The 22,124-nt window shown below is 36.0% G+C and overlaps 1 protein-coding gene across 1 annotated transcript in view; it reads right to left on the bottom strand.

The window, feature by feature from the left end:
- The window catches only part of Cse1 (chromosome segregation 1), a 106,692-nt gene that overhangs the window by 71,095 nt on the left and 13,473 nt on the right, over positions 1 to 22,124 (bottom strand). The window contains exons 4-6 of the mRNA XM_081738190.1: positions 18,545 to 18,737; positions 13,085 to 13,230; positions 3,954 to 4,061 (exon numbers count right to left, since the gene is read on the bottom strand). Of these exons, the coding sequence (XP_081594316.1) occupies positions 3,954 to 4,061; positions 13,085 to 13,230; positions 18,545 to 18,737 (447 nt within the window). The remainder of the gene's footprint in view (positions 1 to 3,953; positions 4,062 to 13,084; positions 13,231 to 18,544; positions 18,738 to 22,124) is intronic.

Here is a 22,124-nt window from a genome sequence, read left to right as displayed (position 1 = left end):
CGAATAAAGTAAAACATTCAGAGATTTTACAAAATACTGTAATCTGTGAAATAAAATGAATGTTTGACCAACATTGATTTTTCCTTGGTATGTCTAAGGTTAGATAAGATTTATTTGTAACTTTCTCATGATATCAATCGCTCTGTAGATACTAAGAGGAGTCTTCTACCTGATTTTTATTCGTTGGAGAGGCATGGATATTTTTCTATTTTTTTGCTGTTTGCTACACTGACATATTTCAAACTAGAGCAATTGTAGAACGCCTTGTGTTGTTCTCAACCAACCACCCTTAACTGTATTGTTGGATGTCTAACGCTGCAGGATATGAAAGTGTGAATGCACTTTTTTTTGTGTGTACATACATACCACAACAAGAATTATAACTACGTGGCTCCATTGCTGAATAGTGGGGCTCCGTAGTTGACCATTTTCCGTTTTCTGCAATGCATAAATTGTACTCCTGGTCTTTGATGGCCCGTTACTTGGCGGGAAATTTTTTCGATCAAAAAAATACGGACATATTATTATTATTATGTCGTTTCTATATATATATATATATATATATATATATATATATATATATATATATATATATATATATATATATATATTACAAATAAATAATTAGTATGTGTAATGTCTGTGATTGTCTACTGTTGTTCTCAGATGTTCGCTTTCTCGGGACCAAGCTGCGTTTGAGTATATCACCAGTTTAACCAGCTACAAGTCTATGTGGCCTTCACAGAAGAATAGCTCGCAACCAGATGCACTCATTCACTCCATAAGCATGGGAGAAAGAATCGGAACTCAGAAGACCTGCCCTACAAGTGTACTATCTGAATGAAATTTGCGAACGGAAAAAATATAAAAGAAATTTGGAAAAAAAAAAAAGAAAAGAAATTCAGGACTCGTGATATCCAGTGATGGGTTCCCCGTAACATTCCCTTTATGTCATTTCCCTTCAATGATTTGTTAACACGACGGACAGGAAGACGAACTACTGTGAAAACACTGATCAAGCTGTACTATACCAACCAAATAAAATTTCATATTCTACTGTACTACTTCTTTGAAGTTTGAAATAAAACAGGTTTTATTCAATCTAAGCCTTTACTTGTTTCAAGGAAGCTGCATATTATTCTTATAAGATTGTTTACATAAGATAGGGAGCAACGGTACGTTCTCTTTACGCTCCTATTGCTAATCTGTACCCAAGTACGTGTCACCACTTGTGACCAAGCATTTTTAAAATTCCACATACACACATGGCATTCTTATTTTTTATTCACATACATCACATCAACTTCCATATTATATATTTTAAACCATTTGTTTGGTTTACATATATGTGCCTTCATTTGTCTCAGTATTTTCATCAATAAATAAATAAATAAATAAAAAACAAATCTAAATTCCATAGCTGTATACTGCAGCTCGTATGAATAGGCACCAGATCTTTGTTACATATATCTCAAAAAGAACCTTAACCTAACATGCACAAATTTAAAAAAAAAAAAAAAATGTATACACAAAATTATGAAAATCTTAACCTAAACTAACCTACAACGCATTCACACCTCACACACAAACAATATTCATTCTTCGTAAAGACGTTTCAGTTGGCATTCAAGGCCAATGTTTACTATCATGAACATTTTTGCCATTTACTGTACCTCTGTACCTATATGAATAAGCACACAATATGGAAAATCAGTTGCCCCTATCGAAATCTTAATAAAAACAATTTATCAGCTTCTTTCAGCCAAAGTACAGCATTGGGATGATCTTTCAAACTTTTCATACGAATACTTTAGTAGGTTAAAAAAAAAAGTCAATGTATATTATATAAATTCGATGCCAGAAAACGTCATTCCTATCCCCTATCCAATGTGTTTACATTCGGGGGTCGAAACAATACATGGCCAAACAATTGAAATAATAAAATAAGAAAAACGAATACGACTGCATAACTGGGATTAGGCTTACTTTGAATTTTGTTGATATAGGATGGTCAATCTAAACGAAATTACGCCAAAAGAGTATATCCTTACATTATATCAGTAATTTATTCTATTCCTCCCTCCCCCTTTTCTAAATAAATTTAAGCCATCACATATTGTCTGAGTAATTAGGTAGATCCTTTGAGAATGGAAGGGATTACGAATGCATGCTTGCACTTATATTACGAAACACACCACAATGACACTGTCTAACTCCATCAATTTTGAAGGTTAAAAAAAATAAAATCTCCAATGCAGGTTTCGAGCTCTTGACACTTAGTTTCACTTAAGATTAGAACCAAAACATTACTTACAGTTATCCAGTAGCGGAGGGTAATTACACCACTTGAGATCTGAACTATTGCCCCTTAATGAATCAGCACACGACGTTTTACTCGCAAACCTGACACTTTCATCTGAACTTTTTTTTTTCAATTTTACATTTCAGTCATTCAGGAAACGTTTCACGCCACTCAAAATGAAGAGTATTTGATATTGAACAGATTTACCTAAAGATAAACCTTCACTGTTCTTTCAAAACACTTAAAATTTTAAACTTCAACAATTTCAGATCAGGTCAACATTCGCCATGTTGGCGAAATCAACAAGAAGCTGCCTCACCAAATATTCACACTATTCGTTCCGTTCCGGCCGATTAAACTGGTAAAATTGCAAAATTTGCAGCTGAATAACTTTTAAAAACTAATTTTGCATAACTCTATTCTGCAGCAACGTTTTTAACCATGTTATTTTTTTAAGAATCGACGGGCAGTATCTAGCTACTCCTCTCCTGAAAACTGACGCCATTCAAGACAATAACAATGTGACGTAATAATACGAAGATCGGCTAATGAGCAAATTACAAGATACTTCAAAGAAAAGCGACCAATTATTGATAATTTCGTAAATCTGTGCTACTGACGTAATATGAGACAAGATTGAAGATGAACTAAAAATTAAGTAATTTTGACGAATTTCTATCAAGATGGCTGAAAAATTGAAGAATTTTTATGAATGGTATTTTTAAATTAAAATTTGAAGAAATTTTTGGGAGAGCTTTCAGGATACTTTGAGATAGGAAAGGCGTTCTACTGATGAAAATGAAGAGAAATATGTTAAATCTTTAAGAAATATAAGAAATCAAGGCAGAAATGAACAAAATATATGTAATAAATGCAAAATAAATCCTAACCTATTCTAAACACTTCCTAACCTAATCCTATCATCTAACATTACCAAGAGAAATAAATCTCAATATCGCATTACTACTATTTCCACATCTTATCTGACATTGTTATACGACGTTATACAGGGTGTACGAAAATTCCCTAACATGATAACTCCATGTTGGGAGGTATCAAATATCTGAGATGGTGATGGTACATTTTTTTTTCTGCCTGAGTTGAAATGGAAGGCACCGCAATTCTTTACTTAGGTTCTTGTCATTTTTTATGTTTGATTCTTTTTCTGGATTGGACAGTACGGTATTGAGCTCAAATCATCCCTAGAGAGGAAGTGTTTTGAGGATGTAGCATCGAGAATAAAACGGTAGTGCTCAAGAGCATTCCAATGGACGACTTTGCTAGGGTGTCCTAGAGCCTCTACAACCGGTCCCACGAGTATGCGATTGGGAAGACATGTATGTAGAAAAATAACGACATAAAGTTTTCTGCTATCGTCAAGTATGTTATTTCGAAGTAGTCCCGGAACTTACTGAATGCACTGTGTAATAAATCAATTTTAAAATTACTAGATCACGTAATTATAATAGTTTAATCAAATTAACAATAATGAATTTTTCATAATTCATTCTTAAAAATATTTTACTTGTTTTCTACTCATGGTAGTGGAAAATCTATAAGTACTCCAGAATCCCTTTCTGTTGTTAGACTGAACCTGGACATTTTTTAAAAATACACAATGTACAATGTTACAAGAAAACATGTTACATACCTGATAATTCAACGAATAAAACACTTTACAAATAATTACTAGAGAGCTGTAAATAATTTTTAATGCATCTATATTATTCCTATGTTGTTCTGCTAATCCCATGGTGGCCTGAAAGGAAACAGAGAAGAAATTTAACTCATTGCTATTCTCGATACGAGAAGACAAAAATCTCAAAATTATCAATTCAAGTTCTAAATTTAATATATGGGTCATTCCATATCAATTCAACACAGTGATTTAACCTCACCATCTCAGATTTTAATGAAATTTGGTACATAGATGACCTCTAGATAGACTAAGAAAAATACCAAATTTCAACTTTATATATCGACCGGTATTAAAGATAGAGCTATGCAAATTTTGAAAAAAAAAACGCCCAAAAAAGCATGTTCCATGTATTTTGAAATTGGAATTGCAGCTCTTTTAATTGAGCTAGCAAGCTGGTTGAGATCATTTTACAGCATTTTTCATGCCCTTTCTTGTGATATACAACATCATATAGGCTAATCCAAATTTTTATTTTCAAAATCAAAATCAAAATTTTACTTCAAAATTTTTCAAAAAGTACATATTTTAAAATTTTGAAATTAAAATTCAATGAATAGATAGTATTGCTGTAAAGCACCTGGCAAAATATGAATTTGGGATGATAATGGGTTCATTGTTAAAAAAAATTCAAAACTAATACTTATTTTTCAAGAATACTCTGTACGTAGGGGAATAACACAAGAATACTTCTGTGAAAATAAAAATGAACATTAATCTGAAGAAAGAGTACAGATGATTTCATAGTAAAACTTTTCAATAAGTAATAGGATGTGTTTATCACTTGAAATTTGAAAAAGCCACATTTGTTCGGCATACATCACTTTCAAGAAGAACATAACTTCTTCCATCGGGAGTTACAGGATTCACCTTTGTTAGAACGTTCACCAGGGGTGGATTAACCCATCTAGAGGTCCGGGGCTAAAACAAAATATATATGTGACCCCTGCTGACTTCACCTAATACATTTCTGTGAAAGTAGATACAGGAAGAAAGTTAAGGGGATATGTTTCATATTTTTGGTCATATTTTATTTTATGATGATGATTGTATCTTTATGATTCTTTTTAGATAGTTAGTTGAGATTTTGATCAGAGTGGAGGTCCTTGTTCAGCTGGAGGCCCGGGGCTATAGTCCCCATAAGCCCCCATTAATCCGGTCCTGACGTCCACTACAGATATCCACACATCATCAGCGTTTCTTGGATATGAGAATGATGGAGATGACCCAGGTGGATGAAGAAAAGTTATTTTTACTTCATCAAGTTCTTCATTTTTCTGTAAAACATACCCAAACCACCAATTTCCTTCATAGACAGCGGTGGCATAGCCTGATATTTCTTCTATTTGAAGTTTATTTGGAGATTGTGACCTTCCTTTTCCCAACCCTGCAGACCATCTGAAAAGTGTTTCACCAATAATGTTGATGTAGTTTTGGGAATGAATGCATCATATTGCTGGGTTCCTTTGATAGTCAATGCTTGATCGAAACGACTTTCCAGGAACATTTCAGTTTCAGTATATTTCTCTTGGGTTGAGTAGGCAGAATTTACTTTCGTTGCCCACTCAAAAGGTTGTCTTGGGGTTTGAATTTGATTGTTATAGGGTCCTTGCAAACTAGCACAAGCTGCCAGTCTCTTTACTGAACCGCCTATTCCATCGTAAGGCTCTTTGCCATGTGCTATAGCCGAGAAGTACCACCCTAGTTTCACTTTAAAAGCTGCCTCATGAAAGCAGAAGTTCAAAAGAATTTTCTTATTTTTGTATTGCGCGGTAGACCTGTCGAAAAAATAAAAAACCTTGTTTGGAAGTTTTGAAATTTGGATGTCAGAAATTATTATTATTATTATTATTATTATTATTATTATTATTATTATTATTATTATTATTTTGAAAGGTGTAAACAGCAACTGTATTGTGCTCCAGGTAATCGAAAACAACTACATGTTTAACACTTCAACTTTGTTTTTCTGTTTGAAATATAAAAGGATGGATCGTGACCTGTTAGCTTGTCCAGTGGTAGCTCTATGCTTTATCTTGTAGCGCTGTACTTCACAAAAATCACAGATGACAGCAAATTCTGATTGTTTGAGATTTTCTTTTGTGTAGTTAAGGAAGGCTCCCTTTTGCTTGGCAATGAACTCATACCTACCCGCTAAAGTTGCTTCAATTTGTTTGGTATATTTACGCTTAACATCCTTATGTAACAGCGAGGTTATGAAGGATTGGACATATTACTTGAAGCGGCATCTGAACCAGTACTCGGTTTCCACCTGGGAGAAATTTTGTGGGTTCATCGGGCTCCTTAATTACAAGGCAAGAATTAGATTCAACTAACACAGATGATTCGACATGTGTGAAAACGTTACTATGAAAGTCACGTGACATTTGTGATTACGATTTGTGACATTTTTGCATTTTTTTACACCAATTGTTTTTTTTTTAATATAAAAAAAACACCTGGTTTAAACCAGCCAAGCCCTGCTGTTGTACCAGTGCTATCTGTATACTTTTAACAAACCACGTCTATTTACAGTAACATTTTTAATTGTGAAACTTGTATTAATATTATTTTAAAGTTTAAAAGTATCAGTACTTTAACTTGCTTTAAGTTAGTCTTTAAAGTATGAGGTAATAAGTATATCCAGCAGATTACAAGTCGGTATGATATGTTTTAGACCCATTACTGTACTCTTCATGTTAGTGTTCAGATTTAAGTTTAAAAAAAAATAAATTCGTGTATTTTTTTAACAAGGTACAAGGTATTAATGAAAACTAGTGTTAGTTTCAATTTTTTTTTTTAACAATGAACCCATTATCATCCCAAATTCATATTTTGCCAGGTGCTTTACAACAACACTATCTATTCATGGAATTAATTTCAAAATTTTATAATAAGTCCTTTTTTGAAAAATTTTGAAGTAAAATTTTGATTTTGAAAATAAAAATTTGGATTAGCCTATATATATCACAAGAAAGGGCATGAAAAATGCTGTAAAATGACACCTTAACCAGCTCGCTAGCTCAATTAGGAGAACTGCAATTCCAATTTCAAAATACATTGACCATGCTATTTTGGGCATTTTCCAAACTTTAAATAGCCCTATCTTCAATACCGGTCGATATATAAAGTTGAAATTTGGTATTGTTCTTAGTCTATATGAATAGTAACCCTGTGCAAAATTTCATGACAATCTGAGATGGTAAGCTAAATTTTGTTCTCAAATTGTGTTGATTTGACCTGGAATGGCTCATATGTACTATACACAGAAATGGGATAGACACCTTATGGTAAAAAATCCGTTTCTAATTTACTGAAGTAACTTATTTTAAATTATATATATATATTGCCTATCACTATATTATCCTAGGTGGTGGTGGTGATGAAACTGAAAATAAAATCTGTTTTACGTCCTACGGTTATGCCGGCTAGGCTAAAAGAGACAGTGATGATTAGAAAAGGAGGAAATGGTGGAATGAAGAAAGTGGGAGGAAACGGGAGAACCCCGAGAAAATCCACGCATACGGTGTTTGCCCATCACAAAGTTCACTTGGCGCGAGCTGGGATCGATCCAAGGACCCCATGCACCAGATATGAACGATCTACCACTAAGCCACCGCGGCCCAGGTGGGGAAACTGAGTGAGGCACGTGCTTCAATTTGGATTTGGATTCCAGTTCATACCAGTCTTAGTATTCAAACGGGACGTTAAACTTCGACCAACCAAATCCATTTTCTTTGTCAATTACAGTTTCCTTACTTTATTCATAATCAATGAAACTGAATAACGTAAACACTGATTCACTACAGCTCAACCAACTATTGATCAACTTGTAACCAATTGCAGAATGTTTTGTATTAGTCTACATATTGCGCCCGAATAAAATACGATAGTAGCTCCGACCGTGTTTGTTTACACTACAAAATTTTTATTTTGGAAAAGTAATCAATATGTAAAGAAATAAACATCAGTTGGCATTTTTATCTATCTTAATGTTGAAGGTTACGAAGACTGAAATGCCATATCCTTGTGCAACGGAAATGTTCCGAAGGACATCTCCTGCTCTAACCATGACTGGGGCTGGCGGAGGCCGAAGAGAGATGGATAATAGGACCCCTACTAAGATGTAGTGAATAAAAACTTGAAAATTTAAACAAAAGTTTGGTAACTGGGTTACTGGGGCACCTTAATTATACCAAACCTTTGATATCTTTTCAAACTGCATGTCTCACCGTTTTACACATGACACTGATACACCCAAGTGTAACTGAAATTACACTACATTTCTAATTCGTATGTGCGAGAAACCACGAGGGTCCATCTGTCACAACGAACCACATTCAGAGAAATGGTCTGACCTTTGTCTTATACAAAATACTATTTAATGCTGGAAGAGTTTTATTGGATTAAATATTTCTTCATATCTCCAATACTTCTTTCACTTCTTCTCACACCAATATAGCTAAGCAAACAAGACAAAAATCGTTAATCACTGGAAAGTACAACACTCGTTCATACATTTATTACTATATTGCGTTACTTAGAGAAGAGCCACGCAGATAACCTCTTTTTTCTAATGCGTTTTACTATTGATTACTTAAAATTTAATGAAGTTACGATGAAAATAACTGAAACACATGCCTGTTCATTTTCAACTCTCAATTTTTACAGAATCAGTTACTTTTTATTTTTTTTATTTATCTATCATTGACATACGGTGACAAGATTTCATACCTCCCTAAAATTAGCGATTTAGGATTTAGATTTCTGGGCTTTCGGTGTCTATGGTGATTTACCTCGTCACGTATGAGGGATGACATTCTTCAGCGAGCACACTATCCGAGGAAAGGAAAGGAAGAAACCGGACTGGGATCTGTATGTTAGGTACCATCCCGGCATTAGCCTGGTGTCAATGAGGAAAACCCAGGAAAACCTCATTCAGGATAGCTGGCCTGAAAAAGCTTGTTACACCTATTCAAATGAGTGCCCCCATCGGGACCACTCCAGGATTTGCCTAAGTGGGCCCAGCCCGAAAAAAACCGGGTTTTTTCGGGTTGGACCCACCTGAAAAAACTCAGTTTAAAACCCACCTGGGTTTTTGAGTTTCTTGTTCGTATTTTATTGATACAACTAAAGTGATCACAATTCAAGTTATTTTTTATCAGATTTTGGAGTTTCCTCGGACGAATTAGATGCTTTCATGTTAAAGTATTCCTAGATAAGTTATAAAGTAACGTTAGACCTATATAAAGTTCTGAATGCACTGAATGAATAAAAAAGCTTACCTTAGCTTGAGATAATTATAGAACAAATTAATATATAGAGCAGTGTTGCCAGATCCGGAGATATAAAAGTAACGAGGTTGTGTTATAAAAGTAGATGATTTGAACTATTTGTAGCCCAAACATAAAAATGAATTGTTTTGCAGCTATACACTTTTCTATCATATATATATATATATATATATATCCATACCGATTTAATAGAAACACCTGTATTTGCAAATACGTCAGATGTCTGGGTTGGCAACCGTCAGGTGGCAACGCAGTTTCGGACTATTGGCGAGAGTGTTAAGGCGAATTTCATACTACATCAAAAGCAGTAGAACTGCAATGCGGAATGAACTGCGTAGACGGTGATAGTATATAATGGGTGACCTTTTTGATTTCCAAGGAGACATTTTTAGTTAAATCAGTTTTGTAGGATCTTAAAAACATTTTACAACGTTTATGCTTTTTCACTGAAATTCCTCACTTCTTTAATTCATTTATCTGCGAGAACTTCTTTACCTGCGAGTCTTAAATTTTGGAAGATTTTATTGTAACATCATATACTCATTATGTTATTATGAATAATACAATAACACAATTAAATTTGGAATGTTTTCGTTTTCACAGTTCCGTACAACTACAAGGTCTAGGTGTTAACGGAGATAGCAGTAGGGTCAGTGATACTACAACAGCACAAACTCAATAGAAGTCTACTGTTGTCAAATCCGGAAGTTATAAAGTACTAAAATAAGAATTAAACCAGTATCGAGCATGTTAGTTTTGTTAAAACTATTGTTCGTTGTCAATATAGAATATTGAGCAAACAAATCTTTTATTGTTATATGTAAAAGTAATAATTTGTGACTTCATACATGAAAATAAGAAGTAGCGTGTTCTTACGAGTTATAGCCTGCAGATAATTAAAAGTAGCGTATCGCCCAATTTGAAATTTTGGTCGCCCAATTCGCTACTTGTAGCCCAATCTGGCAACACTGGTATGGATTGTGTTCATAGCCTATTTAAAGTAAAATATACAAAAAATGAAATGAAATCTTTAAGTTTTACGGCCCACGGTTATGCCGGTTAGGCTAAAGGAGACGGTGATAATGAGAAATGAATCAAATGGTGGAATGAAGAAAGTGGGAGGAAACGGGAAAACCCCGAGAAAACCCACGAGCACGGTGTTTGTCCACCACAAAGTTCACACGGCGCGAGCTGGGATCGAACCAGAAACCCCAAACACAGGAGGTGAACGCTCTACCACTGAGCCACCGCGCCCCCCTGTAAAATATACAATTTTATATATTAGAAAATACTTTCCGTGATTAGTGTGTTAGCCAACTTGGCGACGCCGGGGGACATTATCCCTCATACGTTTGACGAGTTTAAGGCCATAGGTGTCTTTTATCACCAGTAAATATGTAAATACATTAGTAAAGGTATTAGTATTATTCATACATTTGATGGTAACGCAAGTATTCTTCAGTAAAATTTGGTTTTCCAACAACAGTAGTTTAGTTCAGTCATTAGTTCCTACTCTTCAAATAAGTATTCTGTAGAATCAACACCAGCAATAGCGGATAAATTCTTGTCAAATTTAAGAAGCTTGCTCGGAGTTTCGAAGACTGTGTAACGCTACTATTTCAAACTATTTCAAGTGCTAAATTTAAACTCCAGTACTAGTACAAGTTTCAATGTATAGTAAAGCAAGCTGCATTTTCGGAGAAAACCAGTCGTGAAAGAAGTGCTCAGGAAATTCCCGTAATTGATCGCAAAATCCTTTGTATAGATTTTGGCGGGATACCAACGTAAAATTTCAAGATGGCGGCCATTTTTCAACAAGCGGGTACCCACACTACAGGGTGCAATTTTCGGACTTTTAAGTTGAAATTTGGGGGTAGAAGCAAGAGACATTCTACATTTGCTGTATAGAATTTCTTGGCGATCCAATGTAAAATTTTGAAATGGCCATTTTTTCAAAACATTAGTTAATAGAAAATTGTTGAAAGTTGCGACAATGACAATCTTGAAATATAAATTACATTTTAACACTTTTACCCCAAAGACATTGAAATATTTTGAAAAAATAAAAATAAACCCGAAAAAACCCATATGGGCCCAGGTGGGTTGGGTTTTTTCAAACCCTGGACCGCTCGCACCGAAGGCAACTCCCTAAAATTATTGTGGGTATAATATAATTTGCATCACACAATGTTCTACATAAAATATGATTAAAAACATTAAACGTATGCAGGAACATAATTATTACATTAGTATGCTATATTAATTAATGATTGGGTGAAGTGGAAGTTTTATTCCTGGTACGTCAATTCTCTGTTCGTGTCCCACTCGTAGGTGGATGTAAGTTACCAAGCTCCATCCAGATACAGAAGTACTTACTGTAGCTTCAATTTTTTCCTTACTCTAATGCTTTTCTCTCTTTCACTTTCGTTTGAAACAGTCCTATCATTGTAAAATCCAAAAATTACATATGGCCAACAGATGAATAAGACCAACACTAGCAACTACATTGAAAGAGAGTAGTCGCCCTGTCGAGTACTATATGCCTATTATTGATGTTGATTTTGAGTTTAAAAATCCCTTTCAGCCAGCAAGGCTATATAAGACGGAACCTACTGATTAACCGAACCGAATCCGAACAAGAGCTTCCGCTGGTATATGCCTATTCTTGTTAACAAGGATTCAATACACCTTCCTATAATATATAATTTGAATCCACTTCAAACTACCAATTGTATTTTACGAAGATTTGTGCAAATTACGTCGTGTTAGTATAGTATGCGGCAAAACAAACAGTACTAAAATCACATCGTTGACATTTATTTATCTATTTGTTGTACAGCATAATGAAACATAAATATTGCCAAATGGATGTCAACTAAATGTTACTCAACACATTGGAAATTTAAAGAGGAATCGCGCCTGTATATCACGTGTTCAAAATGTTGACCATACGTCCTTTCTTAATAGCGGTTCTGTAGATTGATGAACATGTTAGTGAACACGGTTGCTGGAACGACAAAACAAATGACCAAATTTTCTCTCTTAACTCCAGTATAGTGGTAGGGGTTATCTATTCGGAAAATTGCTTCCTTCAGCGTACTCTATACGTAGGCATCTGGAGCCGTGAAGTCAGGGGAGTGAGAGAAATATGGAAAATCTGTTCCACGGAAAATCAAGCGATGTCCAAACTCTCGTGTGCAGAAGGAAGTGATTCACTTGTAGTGTGGGCAGTAGATCTGTCTTGATGCGTCCATTGTTGTAACGACAGCTTCTTAATGCAGCAAAACCGCGCAAATCATGGGTCAATAATCAACTGTCGATTGATGTAGCGATCAAAGTATACACGACTTTCATAACTGAACCATATATTGGTGATGAAATCTACATCTTCATATGCCATAGCTCCAGAGCAATACAGTAGGAGTGCGTGCTCATCTTCTGAAGTGAGATGCTACCCTACACCGTATGGGCGGAAATAGTGCTCCACAATAAAGATAATCTCCTCTGTTTTAACATTATCTGCGCGCCAACTGCTCAGTAGCTTAATCTACACACAACTAAGAACACATGTGGCGCTCACAGCTTATACCACATTGCATCTGCGCGTCATCCGTTCGCGATTTTCAGTACTGTTTGTTTTGCAACATACCGTCCTCTCTGAAATACATAAAAATACTCTTAACAGAATTATCTACACTCGTATCCTTAATGTTATTATTGAATTCCTTAATTATCAGAGCAATGATGTATTGTTCTATTCATAATTATTAACAACATAAAAAAGGCACCTACCACAAACAGATCCGTTAGTGGTTTAGCAAAATTCTCCAGTACGAACTTTATCTCCAACCATAGCTCTTGTGACTTGAATTCGAAGCGATAGCGTTTGAATAAAGAATGTGCCGTGTGTAGTACTCCATTTATTATGTGAAAATCCCCTGAAATAAAATAGTGTCATTGTACTAACAATAATATACCTACTAGATATTTCTTAAATCTTGGCTTCTTCTCATTAAATTAATTGAGTGGCTATAAGCTATATATTCATACAAGAAGTTTAGGAATGATCCAAAAAAAGTGGATCGACACAATTTCGATAATGGCCAAGAATTTTAGGAAAGATTTTAAAAAAAAATGCATCAAAAGATTGAGATCTGCCCTAAATCAAGTTTTCGTATTTCTACGGAATAAGCACATCATACTGAGCTAAGTGATAGATTGGGTTTGGCTACACTGTATGTAGTTCTCCAGATATAAGGCGTACAAGAAATTTTTTGATTCAAATATATTCGATCTTTTGATACAAGTGAATTCAAAGTTAAGTGTTCAATCATGTAAGTCCCAAAATTCACGATAACTTTTACGGAGTGTTACGCCTGTCAGTGGAGAAATATGTTTGCAACTGTCACAGAAAGAAACCTTAGTGGCACACACATTAGAGCAACAAAATTAAAAACAACCATCAAATTCCTGGGCTTTCGGTATTGATGGTCATGTTAGTCTGTCACGTATGAAGGATAACGTCCCTCGGCGAGCACACTATCCGGGAAAAGGGAAGGAAGGAAGAGGCCTGGACCTATATGTTAGGTACCACCCGGCATTTGCCTGGTGTGAACGAGGAAAACCTCATTCAGATGGTTGGTCTGAAAAAGCTTTTTACACTTTTCGACCGGGTGCCTCCAGCTCGAATCGAACCCTGGATCGCTCGCACCGAAGGTGAGAGTGGCTGTTAAATACAGTGGCAATAACTAGGAGTAATTAAAAACCGAAATTATGTCGACGAAATTAAATTAATGTATATTTTTTTAAATAGAGAAAATAAAATTGCAATAAGTGAAGTAAAGGTAAGGATCCGGCGACACAGTAAAAAACTGTTGCTGATGATGTTCCCAGGGAGGAAGAAAATATACAATAAAAGGAAGAAATGCGGAAGGCGTAAGGTAACTCACTTTTCTTAGTTTAGCGGATGTTTTCCTCCTCTGCCTGCTCTATTGCTTTTAGTTTGTTTAGATTTAACTGGACATGAATGAATGCAAAATAAATTGGATCAAGTACTGCTAGCTCTGTAGAAGCAACTGACAAAACTATGCACTTTTGCCTCGCTTGATAGAAAAAGGCACAGCACAGTTTGCTAGAATGAGCTGCTGTTCTTCAACTTTGTTGATAATGTAATCTCAAGAGTTTCACTAGAAGAACACCTAAATATAATAGAATGGGTTGGTAATAGTTGCGATATCTAGCTTTCAGTGTCTTCCATAATCAGACACAAACATCGGTAGCTTGGATATGGGAAACATTTTTTTGAAACTATGCAGCAGGCTCTTGCCCAGATCAAACTGATTTACCCATTTCGAGAATATTTCCGAATACTTACCAAACAAACTTTCAACAACAGCCTAAGAGGTCAATTTAATGACTAGACGCATTAATAACTCTCAACCATAACGAATAAGAAAATAGAGAAATTAAGGGGTACTATATCAGCATTCGCCTGGTGGAATAGGAAAAATTTTTAAGGATGATCGGTCACCAGTTTCGAGCTACAGTATTGCTCGTAGAAGTGTACGAGCTACAGTATTGCCAACTTGTGTATCTTTTAATTGTTTTTGCTTTTTTTCGCATCTTCATTGTTAAATTACAACAAAAGTAAATGATCTACGGTTTTGTCATTACCCTGTTTGAAAGTCCGCAAGGTGGTGTATCTAAGGACTGGTAGAGACTCTTCCTACCTACTCTCTTCTTTCCATAAAAATATGCTGAACTTTGTAACATTTTATTATTTCCTTTTTTTCCGCTTTTAAATGAATATGTCAGCCATAACTATTTTTGGAAATTCATTCTGATGCTGTTAGTACAAACTTTGGGTTTAGTTCTGTAAATCCTGTAAAATTCACTTGGATATCATCTATAATGAGAAAGTTGTGAGAGACTGAAAACGTGCCGCGGACAACACAGCTCATTTCGGCAATATTGGACATACGCACTGTGATGCATATTTTCTTATAACTTTGGTTTTATTTACATGAATGATTTTAAACTTGGTATCTTATCTCTTAATACTAGCCAGCTTATGTGTACAACTTTTCATGAAAATCCATGATGGTCACTGGGAGGGTCTGGTTGAACTGAGGTAGAAGGACCCAATGTATAATTTTACATCACAAATTGATTTTTTAAAACGCTGCATATTAAGAGTTTTACTGGTTTTATACAGGGTGCGGCAGCGTTCATAGTAGGATATTAAAAAAACACACCTTCAGGCAATAACTGTAATTCAACACATTCATCTAGGCGGCGTTGGAAGCTTTCCATAACTCGGCGTAACGTATTCCCTGGGACATTGCCGACGGCAGTTCTGATGCGATCCTTTAACTCAGGAATGGTGGCACAACGTGTTCGGAACACTTCTTGCTTCAGGTAGCCCCAAAGAAAAAAGTCTGCACATGAAAGATCAGGTGAGCGAGGCGGCCAGGAAATGTCACCAAAACGGGAAATTACTCTACCTGGAAATGTCTGTCGCAAGAAATCCATGCAAATTCTGGCTGTATGCGAGGTCGCTCCGTCTTGTTGAAACCATAATTATTCCACATACACATCGACCATACCTAATTGGGGAAGAACAAAGTCTTGCAGTATCTTTAGGAGCGTTCACTGGTAGACAGTTACAGCCACACCGCTGTCATTCTCAAAGAAGTAAGGGCCAATAATCCCAAAGGAAAGCAACTCCACACCACACTGTGACATGAGAACTGTGCAAGGGCTTGATGTGCAGTTCATGTGGGTTTACATCACTCCAATAACGCATATTCTGTTTATTCACTGAACCACATAACTCGAAATGAGCTTATCTGACATCAGGATGGTGTGCAACATTTGTGGATTTTGGCGAAGGAGATCACGCATGGTTAAGCAGAATGTTTCTCGTGAAACCCAATCGCGTCGCCTAATTTCCTGAACAAGCTACGGCTTATATGGGTGAAAACGGAGATGTTCGTGCAATATTCTCCTGAATGAGCGATCGGACATATGCATAGTTTGCGAATGACGACGAGCAGATCTTTTTGGGCTACGCAATATTGCAGCACGAACATTTTCCACGGCTTCTGGTGCCCGCACAGTTCTTTCACTTCTTCCCGGTTTGCCATCTGGGGGCAAGATCGGGACTGTAAGGGGGATGACTGAGTAATTCCCACTGAAATCTTTGAATAGTCTCAACAGCACGAACAGCTGTGTGTGGCCGGGCGTTGTCATGGATCAGAAGAATTTTACAGCGTAGCATTTCTCTTTATCGATTGGGATGACGCGTCGCACATTACTCTGTGTTTGGTAATACGCATCTGCTCTATTTATTTGTCCTGGTTCCAAGAATCCCATAAGAATCACTCCCTTTTGGTACAAAAACACCTTTGACATGATTTTCTGAACTGATGGTGTTTGTTTGAATTTCTTCGCTTTAGAAGAATTAGTCCTGCCATTGCATTACCGCTGCTCCGACTTCCCACTGGGGTACGACATTCACGTTTCACATCCCCCGTGACTGTGAGAAAAAAGTCATCTCCATCCTCCCCAAGAAAATCAAGAGCACCTTCCATTCTTACTCTTTGTGAGCGTCTGTCAGCATTTTTAGTGTCCACCTCGCATGGAGTTTGTGATATCTCAGCTTCTCAATTGCAATTCGATACACTGTTTTAGATCGCACTTCTGAGAACTCTTTGGCGAGTTCAGTTACTGTGAACAGGCGACTGAAAGAGTTCTACCAGATCGTCCATCTGAACATTAGGCCTTCCGCTGTCCTTATTGTCATGAATATTTGAATGCCCTTCCCGAATCTCTGAACTATCGCCTCTTGTTTCCTTCAGTCATTACTGTTGGTCCGTAAATGACACAGAATTATCGATAGATGTGAGCTGGATTCTGTCCCTTGGCGTTAAGAAATCATATTTGGCGGGATTTTGTATTACGACAGCAATTTCGCTTTACTGCTACTCCCACGTACGATTCTATCTCTGTTGCAAGAACAGAATACGAAAGTGATTAAGAAAGTTGAGATACAGTCAAACGGGATAAAATTTTGGTTGCATGAGTAGCACTCCTCCTTTGTAAGTGAACTCGCCCAGTCTCGCGACGATCAATTAGAATTTAGGAATTACGAATTAGTTTTCTGGGCTTTCGGCATCTATGGCCATTTAGCCCTTCACGTTTTGAGTGATGACGTCCCTCGGCGAGCACACTATCCGGGAAAAGGGAAGGAAGGAAGCGGCCTGGGGCCTATACGTTAGGTACCATCCCGGCATGTGTCTGGTATGAATGAGGAAAACTTCATTCAGGGTAACAGGCCTGAAAAAGCTTTTTACACTTTTTTGACCGAGTGGCCCCACCGGGACCGCTCGCACCGAAGGCGAGAGCGTTAGCGATTACGCTATGCGGGGCCACTTAGCGACGATCATGTCATACGACGTGGTGAGCGGAGTTGCCACCATTTGCATCGTAGTCATGGATTGGAAAGAAGGGATTTGCGAGGAAAGATTCTGTATGACTTTAAATGTGGACGTTGTGTCGAATTTCGGGGAGAATACTTCGAAAAAAGAAATTATAATACTTATAAACATTTGTGTACCCAGAGATCAAAACTTTTCTAGTGATCCTCGTATTAGGGCATGCTCAACTTCATTAGTGTTGTGAACCTCGTGTAAGAAATTATCTTTTTTTTTTTTACATACGCCTCGTGTAACAATAAATTAAACATTTTAATGAACCATATACAATATGATTTTATATTACAATTTCTCTATTCGTATGAATTTAATTATATACAAGGAGTACATGAAAAACTGACGAATTTACTGAGAATCGAATCAGAGTCCGCGGCTTGACGATTCGGATTCGATTCCCAGTCTAATGGTTTATATTTCTCTTTTTCATTATTAAGAGAATATGTCGGTTACAAGACAAAAGAGAACACAGGAGTGTATTTCCGTCTGATTAACTGTAATCTTTCAAAAAGAGTAGGAATACTCTAAATTGCACAAGACTGAAGGCATGCTCTTACAAATACATATTGGTTTTAATTTAAAATCATAATTTGCTTGTACTGTAAAATAACGACAAACACTTTACCAAATACGTGCAAAAAAACTAAAAATCTAGAAAGCTAAAGACAAGCGATACTCAAAATTCACGACAGAGCTCTGCTGTTATATGTGATTCCGAACTTTACAAATGTTTATGTAAAGCAGAAGACTGTACACTTACCTGTACCAAATTTCTCCACCATCTGAGCAATTAAATTCGGCCATTTATCAGGAAAATCATGTCGACCAATGATAGAAACTGCATCACTTAGTTGTCTTTGAATAGCTTCTGGAGAACGAAGCATTAAATCCACTATCAGACTCTTAATTGTCTCCCGGTCTTGGGCATGAATGCGATCTCCCGTATCTTCATCCTAAGTGATATTGCAGAAATTAGTGTACGACAACGAAACTTGAACTTAGAAATTAGCCGACGGAGGATATTTGTTTTCTACAGCAATAATAAAAGTTACACTGGAATGAACACGACTAAACGAAATAAGATGCAGCATGCTATTCAGGGAATCCAGCGATCATGATTTCTGAAATTCTCGCTTTTTCTCGATCAAATACTTCCAGGTTTTTGGCGAAACTGATATAATCATACATTTAATAGTAATTCTGTATACTATGGTTTTTACAGCACTGGATTATGGTATACCATGCCTTCCACATCACTGAATTCTTGCTTATGTATTCGTAAGACCAAAGTTTACTGCTATAAGGCGCATAAAAAAACTCAGTTATACTGAGCAGTACAAAAAACACTAAACAATTTACCCACGATACATATTTTAATAGCAGTCTCAGAGGGACGGTTTGGTCCTTTTCGATGGAAACTCAAATTACGTTTGTTTTGGCGGGAAGGTTAAATAAGGAAATGCCTATAATACGTAATCAAAATGTGAATTTTGTAAAGATAGAACAAAGGAGAGCATGAACCTTGTAAGAAATAGGGCGTTAAAAGTGGTCGAGAGAGCTACGGAGACACCCCACGGGCTTTCTCGAGTTGAAGTTATAAGCCCAAGATCATAAGTTACTTTGCTCTTTGTACAGAGTAATGAGACGACGACGACATCATCATCAATCAGCAATAATACTAATACTAATAATAATACTAATACTACTACTACTACTACTACTACTACTACTACTACTAATAATAATAATAATAATAATAATAATAATAATAATAAAGTCGACCAAGGCCTATGAGTAAAGGGAACAATCTAGCATCAGCTTGATGAACTAAGGAAAAACTTCTCTGAATACGATTGTCCTATTGCAGGTTTCAATTTTTACATCCAAACAACATATACAAAATATCTTTCTATTACCGCTTCTTGGTTCATTTGTGTTTCTAAACAACAACTACCAGCACCTTTTTAAGACTTCTAAGCACAACCAAAAATGAACACTCGACAGGGAAATGAAATTAGAATATGAACATATGAAATATTTAAGTCAACTTGGAAACGAATATTTCGAAACTTTGTAGGACTCCGAGAAATTTATAGAGCAAATAAGAAATATAAAATCCCATGGAATTTATTACGAGAGACGCTTAATATAAATAAAAAGAAAAGCATAGAAAATTTTACACTTATACATAATGCGGTATAATTTATAAGGATCCTGTACAGGGTTTTGAAAAAATCCAACCCATCTGAGCCCATATGGGTATTTTCGGGTTTAATTGCGCTTTTTCGAAATTTTTCAGTGTCTTTAGGGTAAAAGTGTTAAAATGTGATTTATATTTCAAGACTGTCATTGTCGCAACTTGCAACAGTTTTCTGTTCACTACTGTTTTGAAAAAATGGCCGCCATTTTGAAAACTTACATTGGATCGGCGAGAAAATCTATGCAGCAAATTTGGAATGTCTCTTGCTTCTACCCTTATAATTTCAACTTAAAAGTTCAAAAATTGCACCCTGCAGCGTGGATAGGGTCTAGTTGAAAAATGGCTCCATTTTGAAATTTTACGCTCGATCGCCGCTAAAATATATACTGTATACAGCTTATTTAGTGTCTCGTGCTTCTACTCGGAAAATTTCTATTTAAAAGACCGAAAATCGCGTTTTGTAGCGTGGACACCGCTATTAAAAAAAAAGGCCGCCATTTTGATATTTTACGTTGGTTTGCCGCCAAAATCTATATGGGCCATTCCATATGAAACCAACAAATCAAGGTGGCTCATGTGTTTTACATTTTCTTCAAATTTTGTACAAATGTTGAGGCATCCAAACATAGCACAACTGTCAAATTTTACAGCTCTACCTCAAAGGGGACTGCTGTAGGAACCATTTGAAATTTGGGGGTTTTGTGCAAAAAGCACCTAAGTCCGTCTTCGACTTAAAGTACTTGAACCGCTAGATCTCTGGAGATACTGAAGCTATTTGAAAATGGTTCTCACTAAAACAATCTTAGAATTTGTAGCAATTAAAACATTGTAGTAATGAACTGCCCAAGTGGGGTTAAGCATATGAATTTCACCATCAAAGAGAGAAAAAAAGAAGAAAAAAATGTCAAAATTTGGCAACTATTTCTGAAAGAGGTCCACCTAACATCAACCTCAAATTTTCAAAATAAGTAGCTCTGGTGTTTCTCTTTAACACATAAAAAATTAGGAGGGTGCTTTTGGTATGTTCAAGAAAAACAAATTATAACACAATGTAAGTTAAGGGCGGATTTAGGCACTTTTTGCACAAAATCCCCAAATTTCCATTGACTGTTTCCAACTTTCCGTGTTGAAAATGTTTATAATTGTTAAGACTGAGGTGACTGAATAATTGAATTGTGCCAGAAATTTGAAACTTCAAGTTCCATTGCTAAAAGACTCAGATTCTGTCATTAGTTCCAAAATCATGAACGACTATGAAAACTATTTTAACATTTCAAACAACCGAGTATCTCGTTCGTGCATTAAAAGAACTGGCTCACTCATAAGATATAAGTACAAACAATGGATTCAAACTGACAGAACCCAAATAAAGACAATGATTAAAGATACAGACGACTTCATTGACATTTTGATAGGAATAACAAATTAGTGCAGCATCACTTCATAGCCAAATCCCAGAGCAACTACTTCAAATACACACAATAGAGACTTTGGATGACATATCATGCTTAATTATAGTTGATTTTGCTGAAAACTACTCCTGTATTATTCAAGATTAAGTTTAAGAGTAGCACTGGACCAACATTCTACTCAACTGTGCAACATTCTAATCTTTTTAAATGCAACATCCTAATAGATCCTGTAACTTCTGTTATCTAATGTTTCATTATGTAGTGTCAGCACGACACAGTTACATTTTATGTTTTCCAAGTTATTCTTTTGAACTATGTTAATGATGTTTTTCCTCAAATTAAACACGTTATCCACTTTGGAGATGGGTCAGAAGCCCGATATAAATACTATAAAAATACATTGTCAACTTACGCCTGCATGAGTGATTTTGGACTCACTTGTGAGTGGAACTATTTTGCCACAAGTCACGGCAAAAGTGCTTGCGATGACATAATTGAGACGGTGAAATGTCTAGCGAGACATGCTAATTTACAGAGGCCACTGGATGACCGGATTGTTACTGTTGCCGATTTCTTCGAATTTTCTCAAACTACAACCAATGTCAAACTATAACTAACTATAACGAAAGCCTTTTTATGCTGAAATATGTTGGAAACCTTTGTCAAATGGTTCAAAAGAGACTGGAAAAGTCATAACGTTGCAAGGGACGCGTGAAATTCATCATTAT

Source organism: Thermobia domestica, chromosome 2, assembly GCF_964235325.1.
Source record: "Thermobia domestica chromosome 2, izTheDome1.hap1.1, whole genome shotgun sequence".
Classification (NCBI taxonomy): Eukaryota; Metazoa; Arthropoda; class Insecta; order Zygentoma; family Lepismatidae; genus Thermobia; species Thermobia domestica.
The sequence above is the reverse complement of the archived record's forward strand: the minus strand, read 5'-3'. Positions and strand labels throughout refer to the sequence as shown.